General features: G+C 41.5%; 1 protein-coding gene across 1 annotated transcript in view; it reads left to right on the top strand.

Moving 5' to 3' along the window:
• The window catches only part of LOC115765988 (protein Star), a 33,097-nt gene that overhangs the window by 13,851 nt on the left and 4,027 nt on the right, over nucleotides 1-15,219 (top strand). The window contains exon 2 of the mRNA XM_030709752.1: nucleotides 5,912-7,096. Within this exon, the coding sequence (XP_030565612.1) occupies nucleotides 6,085-7,096 (1,012 nt within the window). The 5' untranslated portion in view covers nucleotides 5,912-6,084. The remainder of the gene's footprint in view (nucleotides 1-5,911; nucleotides 7,097-15,219) is intronic.

The raw sequence follows: 15,219 nt of genomic DNA, 5'->3' as shown, positions 1-15,219 counted from the left end.
ATACATAATAGATCTAAAGAGTTTCTATTAACTGATGCTACTTTTAGGGTCGGTCTTCTGAATGATTCGATCTACAAGTGAGGCAAAACTCTGGGCAAAGTTTGCATAGGAAATACTACTTCAAGCGTCGGACTGTTAAGCGAGAGGTAAATGGTTCAAATATAGCAAAAATTCTAGATTTGTGTTTTATTATTAACAAAGAAAGCACCAATAATAATGAATAACAACAAGAAGAGTGCCTTAAGCTTTAAGAGTCGAACTATTAGGCGGAAGGTAGCTGGTTCAAATCAAGCAAATATTTCTAGTTTGTACGTTAATTGAGCTTGAAATTATTTACAAAGCAAGCAGCAATAATAATAAATAAAAGCAAAGCGTCGAACTGTCAAGCTGTTAAGTGAGGTAGCTGGTTCAAACCAAGTTTAGTATTGTAGTGCTTTAGTAAAGCTTTGTTAAGGTAGATTCAGATCGATAGAGATTACCTTGCTGCTGTTACTCTTATTATTCAAATAGGGTTTAGAGTTGGGCACTTTTATTGGCAACCCTCGTTCGGACCATTTGGCAACCCTGGCCGCAGGCAAACAACAACGGGCAACGGGGGCCCCCGTTTTTACAAGCAAGTATAGAAAATGTAGCAGCTAAATTCCAAGCAACGTTTTGTGGCCGATAGTCGCTGTTGCACTGTGCTTGTTGTTGTTGTTGTTGTTGTTGTTGGTTGTAGGTTTTTCAGAATTGCATTTTTATTGTCTGGCACTTTGTTGTTACCACTGTGTGTTCCGAGTTGTTCTTGTTGTTGTTGTTGTTGTTGTTGCATAAATAAACCATATGGTTAAAAGCGTAGCATATTCTACGACCAGCCTTCTTCTTCTGTTGTTGTTGTTGTTGTTGTTGTATTCTCCTCTCTTTTCTTAGCTGGCTGCCTGTCAACGTTGATGTTGTTGTTGTTGTTGCCTTTGGTGGTTGTTGTTGTTATTGTTGTTTGGATGTGGCTATGAAGTTTCTGCTTTCTGCTTCAGTGCGTTTGTAAATGTTTATCAAAATGTCTTGTGCCGTTCTCTAAGTTCATACTCCCTGCTCCCATTCCATATCTCGTACCTCACTCCCTCTCTCGCTCTTTCTCTGTTTACCTGTGTGTATGCTGTTGCTGCTGTTACTCTTTTTATACCCTGTGTGCAAGAGAAGGTATACTAGTTTTCTGCACATGTTTGTAGCAGGCAGAGGGCGGCATCTCTGAGCCCATAAAATAAAGCCCATCTGTGCGATTGTGTGAACGCAATAAACTGCGATATTATAGACTAGAGACTAGATATATTGAACATATGTAAAATATCGGATAACCCGAACCATCATGCAATCGATAAATATCGATATCGATATCCTTCGCTTTGCCCACATTCCGGAGGCACTTGAATTGCATGAACAGATCTGGAATATTTAAGTTTCTGTTCTGGAAACACGCTTGATTTTGGGTATCTCCTAGTCGTGTACTCCCCACCCGAGCAGTCTTACCTGTTCTCTTTTTTTGTTACACTTGAAACGATGGTCGTCGCACGATCATTAACCGCAAAACATTGTTCTTGTGGCATGTTGGGCTGGTTCTATCCGCAACTCGGCAACATGTTGTCTGCCTCTGCCCCTGCCTCTCGCCCTCTCTGTGAAACTAGACTGTTTGTTTGTTTGTTTGTTTGTTTGCTTAGCGAATTCTTGGAAGTCGAGGCGCAAAATATGTCGCACCACACATAATGCAGAAATTGAAATTGCAATGAACCCAAACCACAGTTGGGGAATGCTTTCAGGAATGCTTCCTATTTCGATAGCAATATATCGAGTACCTGTATATCGATTAAAGTGCATTTCGTGTATATTATCGATAATTGATCGATTCGTGCTGTAAACTTAATGCCTTAACATGGATGTACAAGTCCAAGTCGAGCATGGAGTATGCGAAAAGATAAATACTTATTTACAAACATGTATCGATAACTCTTATATTAGATAAATATCGATTAATCGAAAGTAAAAGTAGAAGTACTCAAACTGGACTCCCTTTTCAGCTATTGCTAAACCCAAACAGATGCCAGGTTCGATTCATATTATTACGTTATCCGAGAAATGTTTTGCCTGCCCAACGGAATACCCTTAATAGAACTATCTTTCTCACTTCTCGCTTCATTTGACGCTGTAAATCATCGTGTTCTCGAGCTACCGTCGTTCTTTTAGCTGGCGCCGCTGTCACCAAATCTCTTTCGCATGTCGCACAATTTTCACCAGACAGTCGGCAGACATAAAATGTATATATAAAAAAAAAAACAGAGGGGCGCAAGAAACAAGCTCAACATCAATGAAAGCGACGCCACAAAAAACCACAAGGCTATACAAATACACCAAAAGCTACACACACACACGCACACACACACACACGCTCACAGCGAGAATCTCTCCAGTTTTAATCGATCGATTTTATGCGCTGTGTGACATGGCCGTAAATCACACGGCGCACCACATTTGTTGGCTTTGTATCCATGAGATACTTGTGGCGCGGCGCATAGATACTTTTATTTGCTCTGATCTCTAAAAACAAATCGAATGCTGCAGCGCCCCAAAACTAATTACTAAATTAAAAGCTCATTAAGGTGTGCTTTTACCCCTGCTTCTTCTTTTTGAATCATTGAAAAATTTACGCTGTGGAAAATGCATTTGAATTGCGCGACTTGCGCCACAACAATTAATGAATTTACAATGTGTTTCATATAATTCGAGCAACAACAAAATTAATGTAAACAATTCAAATGTTTTCGTTTCGAATTTTTTTATTAAGTCTTTCGAGCTTTTGCTGATGTGCCAGCCCAAAATATTGTGAAAGCACAGGCGTCTATTGATCTCGGCTGAGTTCATGCGACGATCATAATAATGTTGTGTTAGTAAAGAAGCATGACATTGATGAGGTTTGTCCGATTAGGGATAATAGCTTAATTGCTTTATAATTCATGAGGATAAGTCATGAAAACTGACTTTGGATTGTGCTGCTTTTATAGATCAAATCTCACAGATTTCTTCTCTTCTTAAGTAAAGAGACTTAAGCCAACTTGAGCTGAGACATATCTTACATGCTACTTCTTTTAAGCTGCCGTTGACTTAAAGAGAGAAAATTAAACAAAAATGAACAAATTAAGTTGCTATCAAATGGCTTAAGACGATTGTGTACAGTGTGTGCTGACTAAGCCAAATAAGAGTTGGCGCGCGAGCAGGGACAATGTACATGTAACTTGTTTTAAGACAGTTTGGATTGATTTAAGTTTAACTAAAATGTTGAAATTTAGTCAATAATTAACGGCATGAGACGATTTTGTTAAGTGTGTGTGGACGAAAGCAAATAATTGTTGGCGCCCGAGCAGGGACAATTTTTACATTCCACTTATTTTAAGACAAATTGGCTTTAATTTGATAAGAAAATTAACCAAATTGTTAAATTGTATTTCTAAAACACAAAATAACAAGATTTTAATGACTCTAATATCTATAGAATTTCAAACAAGTCGAAACGACGGGTAGTATCTGTATGTATCTGTATCTGAGAGTCGCAAGCAAACGTTTATCTTTTCGAATGTTGCATTCATTCAGATCGAGCACATTCCAAGAATCATATCGTTGAAAAGTTGCTGCAGAGAGTATCATTAAATCCGGCAGCAGCAGCAGCAGATGGAGCAGGGGGAGCGGCAGCGGGAGGGGCAACAACTGCATTTAATCACAAGTCTGGCAACGGCATTGGGCTATATGTTTCAATAAATTCCAGCAAATCAAAACATATATGCATGTATATGAGACACGGCTTGGACTTGGACTGGGTCTGGGCGCAGGAGCGCATGCGTAATGGTCAAATGAATGCGCAAATGGCTCGCGGGCTGAAAATGATGACGGCGACGGGTATCGTTGGCCAGCCTTGCCACAAGCAGCCGCTGCAAGGAGCTGAAAAAAAAACCCAAGCTGAAGACGTTATGGTTCATAAAGCAAAAACGAGCAGCAGAACAACAACAACAACAGCAGCAGCAGCAAAGAGAAGAAGCAGAATGAATAACAGCAGCAGCACAACAGAAGCCAAGCAGAGAGGGGCAAGTCGAGAGCAAAGTAGAAGTAGAAGCAGCAGAAGAAGAAGAAGCACAAGAAAAAAACGCGACCAGGCAACAGCCGCCCAAACATTGAACAAAAACATCTGCTGCCACAGTTGATGAACTCGATTCGGTTTGGCTCTCTTACCCTGTCCCTCTTCCTCTCCCTCTCCCCCTCTCTGGCATTCGCTGTCTCGCTCGCACAGCGAGTCTGTTGCGCAGGCGCACAGCAAGTACCCGCAACGCGTGTAACTGCGAGCGAGTACAACTGGCAGCAGCAACAACTACTGCTACTCCTCCACATACTCTACTCTCCAACTCCCCTCCATTCGACCCTCTCCGCGCCATTGGCCATTGCCTTAACTCCTCTCCATTCATCTCTCGCACGCTCTCGCCTTGCCTCTTCTGCTGCGCGTCAATGTATTTCATTTATAATTCTCATGCCTCGCTGCAATGCCCCCTCCACCGCCCCCTCCACTCGTACTTCTGCTCGCTTCCCTCTCTTTCGGCTGGCTCTGTGTCTTTTTTAATTTGGTTCACAAAATACCGCGCGTTGTTGTTGAAATTCTTTAGCAATCGCTTCGTTTCGTCTCAGTTACCTCCCCCCCCCCCCTGTCTCGCGGCCCTCCTTCACCAACACTTAAAGACTGCTGTGCCTTCTGCACCACCGTCTGGCGGTGGTGCTCGTCGCTCGATTTTTGACAGGTGGTGCAGTTTGTATTCAATTTCTTTTGGGCCGTCGCCGGCGACGACTTTTGCTCTTGGGCTCTTGTTGAGTTTTTCTTTATATTCATATTTATTTATTTATTTTTTTTTTTGGTTTTTTTTTTCGGTTTCTCTGCTGCTGCGTTTCGTATTCTTCTTTTGGTGTGTGTTCAAATTTTTGTTCTTCATCTCAATGTAGTTTTGCCTATTCATAAAACAGCAAATGAGTTCAGACAGCAGCCGAGCAGACAGCTAACAAAAGATTACCAAATGGCACACACACACACACACACACACACACACACATGCTCGAAGGATGCGGAGCTCAGGCTCAATTTTGAATTCAGTTCAATGCACTTTACCAAATTAGTTTTTATATGCATATGCCCTGTGTCTTTCAGCTTGGATAGGGTATGTAGAGTTGGCACAAGATTTCGAATATACTTTATTTATATTATTGATTATTCATTTGTTAATAAAAAAAATGTATAACAAGTCATACATTCAGTTAGCTTAATAATTTTTTTATTTTTAAATAATGTTCTTATATTTGGGAAGCCCAAATTTAAGTTTTTCTTATTTTGTATTTAAATTCCACTTGCAACTGTGAAAAATGGGTGGAATACATGTGTCTGCATTCGATAGACTCTTCATTTATTTTAAGAACTTATGCAAAAATGCATTAAAATTTGTCGGATGAAAGTTCAAAGTTTATGAGAACAGTTTCTTTTTCAAAAATATAAATGAGTCTGAAGCCTTGTCTAATGTCTAATGTCTAATGTCTAATGTCTAATGTCTAATGTCTAATGTCTAATGTCTAATGTCTAATGTCTAATGTCTAATGTCTAATGTCTAATGTCTAATGTCTAATGTCTAATGTCTAATGTCTAATGTCTAATGTCTAATGTCTAATGTCTAATGTCTAATGTCTGTACAATTTCACCATAATTAGCGGAAAATGCGTGTAAATCTCTAATAACTAATTAACTTGTTGTTATATGTATAAAGATATTCCTTAAACTAATTTATAGGGTATCCTTAAGTCGCCATCACTAAGTTAACAGCTCAGAACTAATTGGATTCTCTACTCTTTTTTTTTCCAGTCGTGTGGTTGCCAGGATGCAGAAAACGCGGCATTAGCCACAGCAGCCAACGGAGGAGCTAAAACGCAGGACACGCAGGAGCAGCAGGAGCAGGCGCACCACAAGCAGCAGAAGACGCGAGAGCAAACCGCGAGAGAGAGAGTGAAGGAGAGAGAGAGGGGTTTTTGTTAACCATGTCACAGCAAGTGTACTCGGCGCATCCAGCGCTGGCCGCTGAGCAGCTGGCAGCGCCGAGCAGCTCCACAAACGCCACAAGTGGCAGCATCAGCGGCAGCAGGCGGAAGGTCACGCCCAAAAAGTACACACTAAGCAGAAGCTGTGCGGCGCTAGCAGCTGCAGCAGCGGCAGCCAAAGCAGCAGCAGCAGCAGCAGCCGAGGCAGAGGCAGAGCCAACAACAACAGCAGCAAGGACAGCTAGCGGCAGCGAATCGTGCCACACGCGCAAAACGCAGCCGACGCGAACAAATCTGGCGGCGGTGGACGATGATGATGACATCGAGTGCGAGGATGTGGACGATGTCAACTTTGGCGTGCAGCAGCAGCAGCAGCAGCAGCCGATTGTGAGGCAAACAACAACAACAACAACAACAACCAAAGACAATGGCTACGATGAGACGGACCATGTGCAGTTGCGCCACAAGCGCCACAGCCGACAAATGCCACACAAACAGCTGGACCGAGGGGGAGGCGGCGGACTGGTGGCCGCCTCAGCGACAGCTCTGACTGGTTCCATTAGCGATCTGAGCAGCGTACTGAGCTCGCCCTCGGCCAGCACAGTCTCCTCGGCGCAGTCGACGCCCACGCGAACGGCGCCGTTGCAGCTGCAGCTCCAGCTGCAGCACAGCCATCAGCATTGCTGCCACAAGCAGTCGAAGCAGTCGGCGGCAGCAGCAGCAGCAGCAGCAGCAACAGACGGAGCCACACACCAGCCACATCAGCAGTCGAGTCGCCACCAGCCGAAGCATCAACAGCAGCAGCAGCAGCATCATCATCATCACCATCATCATCATGCTGCGGCCGCTGCTGCAGCGGGCTGTGGCGCCAACGCCGCCAGCTCCTTCAAGAGCAAGAAACTTGATCCGCGCTTCAGCCCGTCACCGTATCGCCAGCTATTGCCCATATTCCTGTGCCTGCTCTCGTTTGCGCTGGTCTTTGCCACGTTAATTGTTTACATGGACACGACAGGTGAGAAGTCCAAGTAGCGCCATATACACTTACCTTTTTTGGGCATTATATATATATATATATCTATGAACAAGTGCAGCGGCATAGCTTGACTTATTGACATTCTTGTTGAGCATGATAAAAGTCGGGCTTACCTTTGATTATATAGATTCTTCGAATTGTACCTGCCAGTAAAGATAAATCTGTCATCGCAACAATTTGTCTTAAATAGAGCTTTTGTAGAAAAAGCTGAAGATTTTACACTCAACTCCCAACTTTCAAAACTATATCGTCTATATACCTTCCTTCTGCCAGCTTTGTTAGGGCATTTGATCTTCCCCCTCTTGTCCTCTATATATATATACATATTTTAATATAAATTTGATATCTTTGGCATATGTCTCATCTGTTTATCTTTTTTTTTTTTTAATTTTTTTCTGTGCACGCGTTTCTTCATTTAAATTTTTTCATATAAGTTTTCATTCTTTTTGGGTATATGTGTGCTTCCACCGGATGTAGGCTGTGTTTGCCTTTGGCTGCCTGCTGTCCTTTCCTGGGCACACTTTTCAGATTAGTTTACGCATTCTTCTAACTAGCCGGGCATCGCGTTCTTGTTGTCTGCGGCCTGACATGCTTAGTTTGTGCTTAGCGCATCTTTTGTCATAGATCTTGTTCCCTTTTTGGGTACCTCTGTATTATTTGCTCCCTCTCTCTCTCTCCCCCTCTCTTTGGCTTGGCGCAGTGGCGCTTCCTGTCAACAACAACAAAGTTGTCCGATGAGGTCTCACTTGGCAACAGCCGTGGCGCAGCTGCTGTCATAACGTCATCATCGGCGGCGGCGACACGTGCCGCCTACAAAGGTTGCCGCGCTGCAACGCCAAAAGAATTTCTAATTTGCCATTTGATGAATGGCTCAAACGGCAATTGCCAGCACGGGCACTGCAACGGGGCCTACATTGTGGCTGAACTGTTGCAAGTAAGTGGGCGGCATGCGAGACTTTTAGATACCCCTTACGAAGATACCTCCCCCTCCCCGCCTACTTTACTTTGTCTTAATCTGTTATTATTGCTTTTTTGTATACGAGAAATCATATTAGATAAAAAATGATTAAATAATAATGCTCGATTTGAACCAGCGACCTCTTTTTAGTATGCATATACGAAACTAAACTAAACATACAAACAAATTAAATAAAATTAATAATATAAAAACTAGAAATTGACGTTGAATTTGAGATTGAAAAGAAAGGTCGCTGGTTCAAATTGTGTACAAAAGAAAGTTCGCTGGTTCAAATTGTGTACAAAACAAAGGTCGCTGGCTGGCTTGTAATATGTATGTATGTTTATAGGTTATATATACTATAAAGTCTCCAGTTAAATAGTATATATATATATATCTTAGAACACATGGAATATTGAACGTAATTCCAAAACAATTTCTCTGCATTACCTGCAACAAACAATTTATGTAGCTTATCAGAAACTTTTCAACCAAATAGTCATAAATAGTTTGGTTAATTATAGTGAATTTGCAAGCAGCCTTTTGGAATGCTAAAGTTAATTGCAATTTTCGAAAAATTCTCGAATCATGCATATGAATCATAACTCCTCCAGGAAGTAAAACTCAGAAATTTACTAGGCCAGCTCTTATAGGCCAGAATCCTCCAAAATTCCAACAGCAAAAAAGGTATATTAATGATAAATGTAGATGTTTTATTAAAATGCAAAATGATCTACGATAGGCAAACTAAAAGCAAGAGGTAATAAATATACAAACTGTACAATTAGTTGATAATACTTTTAAAAGAAATGCACTTGCTTGATTTGAGAAACCTTGTCTTAATTGATACTTAGCTACACCCACCCCCTCCCCCCTCCCCCCTCCCACACACACACACTAGTTAGTTAGGCTTTAGTCAAGTATGACTCATGTTTGGCTGATTTGCCTTGTAAATGTACTTGGCTTAGCTCCATAGTTACAACTATCCAAATTATATATCCAGACAGAGGCTGTCGGATGAGGCAATTTTCTTTTAATTCGCTAAAATATTTTGCTATTGCGCGACGTCGCCAATTCCAATGTGGAAGCATATATATAGTACGTGGCTTTACTTTTTACTCTAGTAGAGGGCAAAATAAATTTGCTTAATTTGTGCCGTTTCTCAATGAAAGCGAACAAGGAAAATTGTTTTGCATATGATGAAGAGCCGGCCGCCGATGGATCACCATTGCGTGATTCATATACCCAAAGTGACTCTTACTCTGTGCTTCAGAGAGACCCAAAATATCAATGACAGTCCATTGTGCTTGTGCAGCTGCTAAACAGCTTCAGCCTGATTGCACAGTGACTCAAAATACGTTTGCAACAGTTGAACAAATTAATCAATGCATCTAAATTGACTCAAGAATGACAAAGATTGTTTGGGAATTTTCCATGATTAAAGATATATTATTTGTATTCCATTTTGGAATACAAAAATTGGAATTTTGTCACTGCCTTATTTAAAGAGAACATCAAGAGGAGAGAGAAGCGCAATAAAAGTGTGTAGCTTACTGATCAAATATTATATTATTAAATCGATAAACATTTTTCAACCGTAACTGAGTTATCGATCGGCGACACATGGATGTAAGATATTTAAAGAATAGTATAAAAATTGTATGCAATATTATAAGCTACTGCAAAGTGCTGCATCTGACTTATCATTTATCGACTAAGTTTATTCATTATACCCTGAACCCATTGAAAATGGGTAAAAAGGGTATATTGTATTTGTGCAAAAGGCAAATGTATGTAACAGGCAGAAGGAAGCATCTCCGACCCCATAAAGTATATATATTCTTGATCAGCATCAATAGCCGAGTCGATCTAGCCATGTCCGTCTGTCTGTCTGTCCATCTGTCCTATGTATGAACGCAAGGATATCAGAACCTATAAGAGCTAGAGACTTGAAATTTTAGATGTAGGTGCTCCTAGTGCCCGCGCAGATCGAGTTTGTTGCCGATAACCGATAACTTGCTCCGTTTCCAAGCAATCGATAAAAATCAATATCGATATCCTGTTTTTTGGGCAATTTTGGTAAATAATAAGAGCTAGACACACCAAACTTGACATATAGCTTCTAGAATAGAATATATATATGCATTTGATGTTGGAAGAAGAGGGTTCAGGGTATCCCCTAGTCGGTAGCTTCCGACTAGAACCTCTACTTTGTTTTTGTTTTGTTTTATCGAACCTCGCTCGCCTGAATTATCGTTTATCGATTAGCGTTAATCGATACTTGTTTTGTTTAGCTTATTGAACATCTCGCACCACTGTGCGTATTGCCCGTCCAAGAAGAAGTGCATTGTAAATTCCGCTCAAGTACAAGTAATTTTCGCAGCTCGTTGTCGCTTTGGGCTTCCTTTTTGCTGGTATCGATTGCTGCCTTTTAGCGCCTTTGTCTTAAGACTGAAAATATATGCAAATTGTGCAGCGAATTAAAAGTCGATAAAGACGCTGCCAAATTGCCTTAAACAGACTGTCAATCAGACAGTCAGTCAGTCAGTTAGTCAGTCAGCTGTTTGCCACCCAATTGTCAGTGCTGTGGGCTGCTGTTTTGGTTGCTTTCTTTTCTTCTTTTTCTTGTTTTTTTGACTGTGCCGCCACATCGACTAGACGGGGCTTGGCTCCGTTGCGCTGCTGCTGCTGCTGCCGGGCGTGGCAGCTGCCACTTGGCCAGAAGAGCTTGACAGCTTGACTCGACTGGCTGGCTGGCTGGCAGCTCTAGTTTTATGGCCCCATTGATGGCTCTATTAGGTTTATACGAGCCATACGGATTCATAAGCCATAATAATACAAATATGAGCATGCTGTGCATAATTTTAGCCCTCGAGCCGCTAAGCTGCATATAAATTTGAACACGTTTCGCCGTGTGGCACAAAGGTTGCTTGAACTAGACAGTAAAAAAAAAAAAATAACTTCAAATCATACTAACCACAAAAAAGAAAAGAAAAAAAAAAGAAAAAAAGTCTCAAAGAATGTGAACCCAAATGCGCTTATTAAAGTGACAAATTCTTGCGGCTTTGCGTTGAGCTCTTTTAGACTCAACCTCGACCATGACTTTACAGAATTTAAAAATTCCAAACTAACCTTTGGTTATTTTTCTTCTTGACTTATTTTTTTTTTTTTTTGGTGCTTGCCCACGATCTTCTTGTTGTTACAACATTTCTCTGTCTATTGCAAACGTCCTCGGCCTCAGCCTCGGCACACAATCCCCGAGCTCGTTGTAAATGTCACGTTTCATCCAGATGATAATTATGACTATAACTATAATGACGATCGTATGATGAGTGTCGGCGCGGTATAGAACTCTTTTTTTCTATTCCGATTTCTCAATCGTCTCTTATCTTATCTGCGTCATTCACATCCATTGACAATCTTATCTTATGCCATTGTTGCAAAGCTACTTGCGACTAATTCGAATGGGAACAAAGTGTATTTTTTATCATCTGGTTGACATCGGCAGAATGACATACTTACTTTATCCAACTCTGTGCAATATTTGTTATAATGAAATGTTTTTGCACCTGCAAGAACTGCAAGAAACCTTTCTTATGAAGTGTGCGCCATGCCTTTCACAAGACTGTGAATCGATGTCTTCTGTTCTGGTTTAAATGAAATACCCCTTATTACCGCAATTCCTATTATATTTAGCAAGATCTTTGGCTATATATTATATTTAATTTAATTAAATTGCATACTCACTTTTATATCTGCTTGTTGAGATCACAATTTGACATGAACTTTCATTCATTCCGAACATGCTTCCCGCTCTGTACTAAATATTCTCTCTCTTCTATTTCTCTACTCTCTTTTCTCACTTGCTATCTCTTTCGCTTGCTATCTCTTTCTCTCTCTGTTTTTGCTCTAGCACTCTCTCTCTGTCTCTCTCTCTCTGTCTCTCTCTGTCTCTCTCTCTCTCTCTCTCTCTCTGTCTCTCTCTCTCTCTCTCTCTCTCTCTCTCTCTCTCTCTCTCTCTCGCTTGCTCTCTCCCTCTCTCTATCTTCTCACTTTCTCTACGCTCCCACTTCTCTCTCGTCTCAGTCTTTGTTCTATCTCACTCTCAATCTCCCTTATCTTCCTCTCTGCCTTTCTCCTGTTTCACTCTCCTTTTCTCCACATACATATCGCCTACTTATCGTGAACGTGGCGCGCCTTTTTGCAAACTGTCTGCTGGCACACGCCCACTCAAAGATGGGCGTGTCAGTGTAGGCGTGGCGCCAACGTTGCCACATTTCACACATTTGTTGACATCGCGTGGCGCATCTGCACGATTCTTGACGTTGCACTCGTCTGGCAAATGTCATTAGCCCCCCTGCCCCTCCCCCCCCCCCCCCCTGCATGCACTTGCCGCAAACAGGCGGAGAGCGGCGCATAAATCGCATTAGCCCAAATCTTGAAACGTTGCCACATTTGGCAACGGAAAAACACGTTGACGTCTGCCGTTTTTATTTATTTATATTTCGCTTGCTTTTAGGGCCAAGAGCGATGTCCACAAGGGGGCAGGGGGGGGGGGCGGTCGGTAGGAGGGCGTGTCGAATCGGTAATCGAATCGAGGCATTAATTATGTTAATCGGGCATTAGCTTCACACTTCTCGAGCAATTTGCAAATTGCGGCTTTAATTGATATACACAATGGCATACACACACACACACACACACACACACACACGCACACACATGCACACTCGCCCGCACACTAATGACTTAATTCCCGTTAAGCAGCAGCACGCTGCGACAAGTTGCATGCCACACCCCCAATCTGTGGCACAGCGCAGTGCTTGCAACATGTACGCCTAGAATCAACCCCTGACCCTGTTTTGCCATGGCTTGTTGCCCCCACCGGATGTCATTGCCGTCCGTCCCTTGCCCCGTGTCCCGTGTCCCGTGTCGTCGTCTAGTGATTCATAATTATCAACCCCGCTCGACGCTCTATCACAGATCGGCGACTTACCCGCTGCTGCTGCTGCTGCTGCTGCAAGCGAAGCGCAGCGAGTGCTCAATTTGAAAAGCAAAGCTCAAAGAGCATTATCACAGCATGCGCCATGCTGCCATATACTGAATATGGTTTTCGCCGTTGTCTCATTTGGAACGTGGCTCAAAGCAGCAGCAGCCACCCGCATTCGGGTTTCAGGTTATTGCAACCCCCGCCGCGCGCGTTTCACTTGAGCAATTGCGCAATTTCTTGTCGGCGTCTGCAACGTGTGAGGTTCCATTATTTCTCCGTCTGCCTCCTCTCTGCCTTTACAACATGAGAATCCGCATTCAATTGGGGCAATCGCCATGCGATAAGCCTTCAAGACACGCAGCTCTAATGCAAATTTGTCAGTTATTATTAAATTATGTATTGCAATTCAATTTAAAATCGTGTGTGTTTTCGTTGATTTTCTTAAGGTTAAATGTAGTGGGAAATGAAACACTTGCAAATTATTTTGGTTTAATTGCTTTTCATATCAAAACTCTATATTATTTATATATTATATAGATTAAGATATAAATGGAAATGAAACGTAGACATAACTTGGTACATTTGCTTCCCTATTCGTAGTTTTGCTAGGTTAGGTACAAATGGCAATGAAACACAATACAATTTTCATACTTGGAGCATATCTATCCTTGACACATTTCATACAGAATCTAAGATCATATTTAACTATAAATGGAAATGAAGCATATATTAGTTTTTCTCCTATTCGTAGTTTTGCTAGGTTAGGTACAAATGGTAATGAAACACAATCACCAACGGGTATTATTTAGTGAGATTAGGTACAAATGGAAGTGAAAGACATTTCAATTTAATTACCCCAACCATTTCCTTTAAATATTGCATGCTTCAATACAGTTGCCATAAACTTAAATTTTGCCCTTTTTTAGTTAATTTCGGACAAACATTTTTATTGCCAATATTTCGCTTTAAGGCCATGCCAGTTCCCAACATTGTCTATCGCCTCGTCGCGCCTTTAGCTAATTTTGCCAAAATATTTATGAAGTATATGAAAAAAACTTTTCGGTCACAAAATGGCCATAAAGTTGATTATAATGTATTTATGAAACAGTTTCCGGCGCTGGGCTCATAAAATGGTCAACGACAATTTTTGGCCAAAACGTCGACAATTTAGTAATTTGTTCGGGCAACCACTTTCCGCCCTCCCACCTGCTGCTGCTGCTGCTGCACCCCGACATGAAAACGTAACGCGACGGCAATGAAATGAAATGCTCAAGTGAAAACTTGGACTAATTAACGCGGCTGGCCGTAATTTGAAAGGAAAGTGCGCCAGCTTTATGAGACAACAGAGCAGCGCAGTTCCATAAAATACAGTTAAATAAAACACACACACTCAAGGAGAAAAGAAAATTTATGCCCACTATTAGAGGTAGAAATCTGATATCACAAAGTTTATTATTAGGAACACGGGAGATCGCATTACATCAACTCAACGGCAATTGGGCGATTAGAGGTTAAGTTGAATAGTTTATAGATGGGTCTACCAGCAGAAAATGGTTTAGGCTAAGAATATGCAATACGATAAGGTGAAACGAAATGGAATGGAGCACGAGACAGCTGCTCATTGAAATGCTAAAGAGAGATGCAGCAGTTAGAGGGAGAAGAAGAGGCTAACAGTATTAATAAATATTTGATAATTGAGTACATGTGCGCCTAGCAATGCTTCAGATAAGCTCAACAGCCGTTGCTTCTCTTAGGGTTACATCATAAAATGAAATGGAATGAAAGAGAGACAGCTGCAATAATGAACGAAAGATACTGCAGTTAGAGAGAGAAGAAGAGGCTAACAGTGTTGATAAAGTACGCAATATAAACCAAAAACAAATTGAGTGGAATAAAATGGAATGAAACAGTTACATGTGCGCCTAGCAATGCTTCAGATAAGCTCAACAGCCGTTGATCCTCTTAGGGTTACATCATAAAATGAAATGGAATGAAACAGAGACAGCTGCACTAATGAACGAAATATACTGCAGTTAGAGAGAGAAGAGGCTAACAGTGTTGAGAAAACGAATTGAGTGGAATAAAATGGAATGAAACAGTTACATGTGCACCTAGCAATGCTTCAGATAAGCTCAACAGACGTTGATCCTCTAA

The sequence above is a fragment of the Drosophila novamexicana genome, unplaced genomic scaffold, assembly GCF_003285875.2.
Source record: "Drosophila novamexicana strain 15010-1031.04,08,12 unplaced genomic scaffold, DnovRS2.1 tig00001059-arrow-arrow-pilon, whole genome shotgun sequence".
Classification (NCBI taxonomy): Eukaryota; Metazoa; Arthropoda; class Insecta; order Diptera; family Drosophilidae; genus Drosophila; species Drosophila novamexicana.
This window is presented reverse-complemented; position numbering and strand designations above follow the sequence as displayed.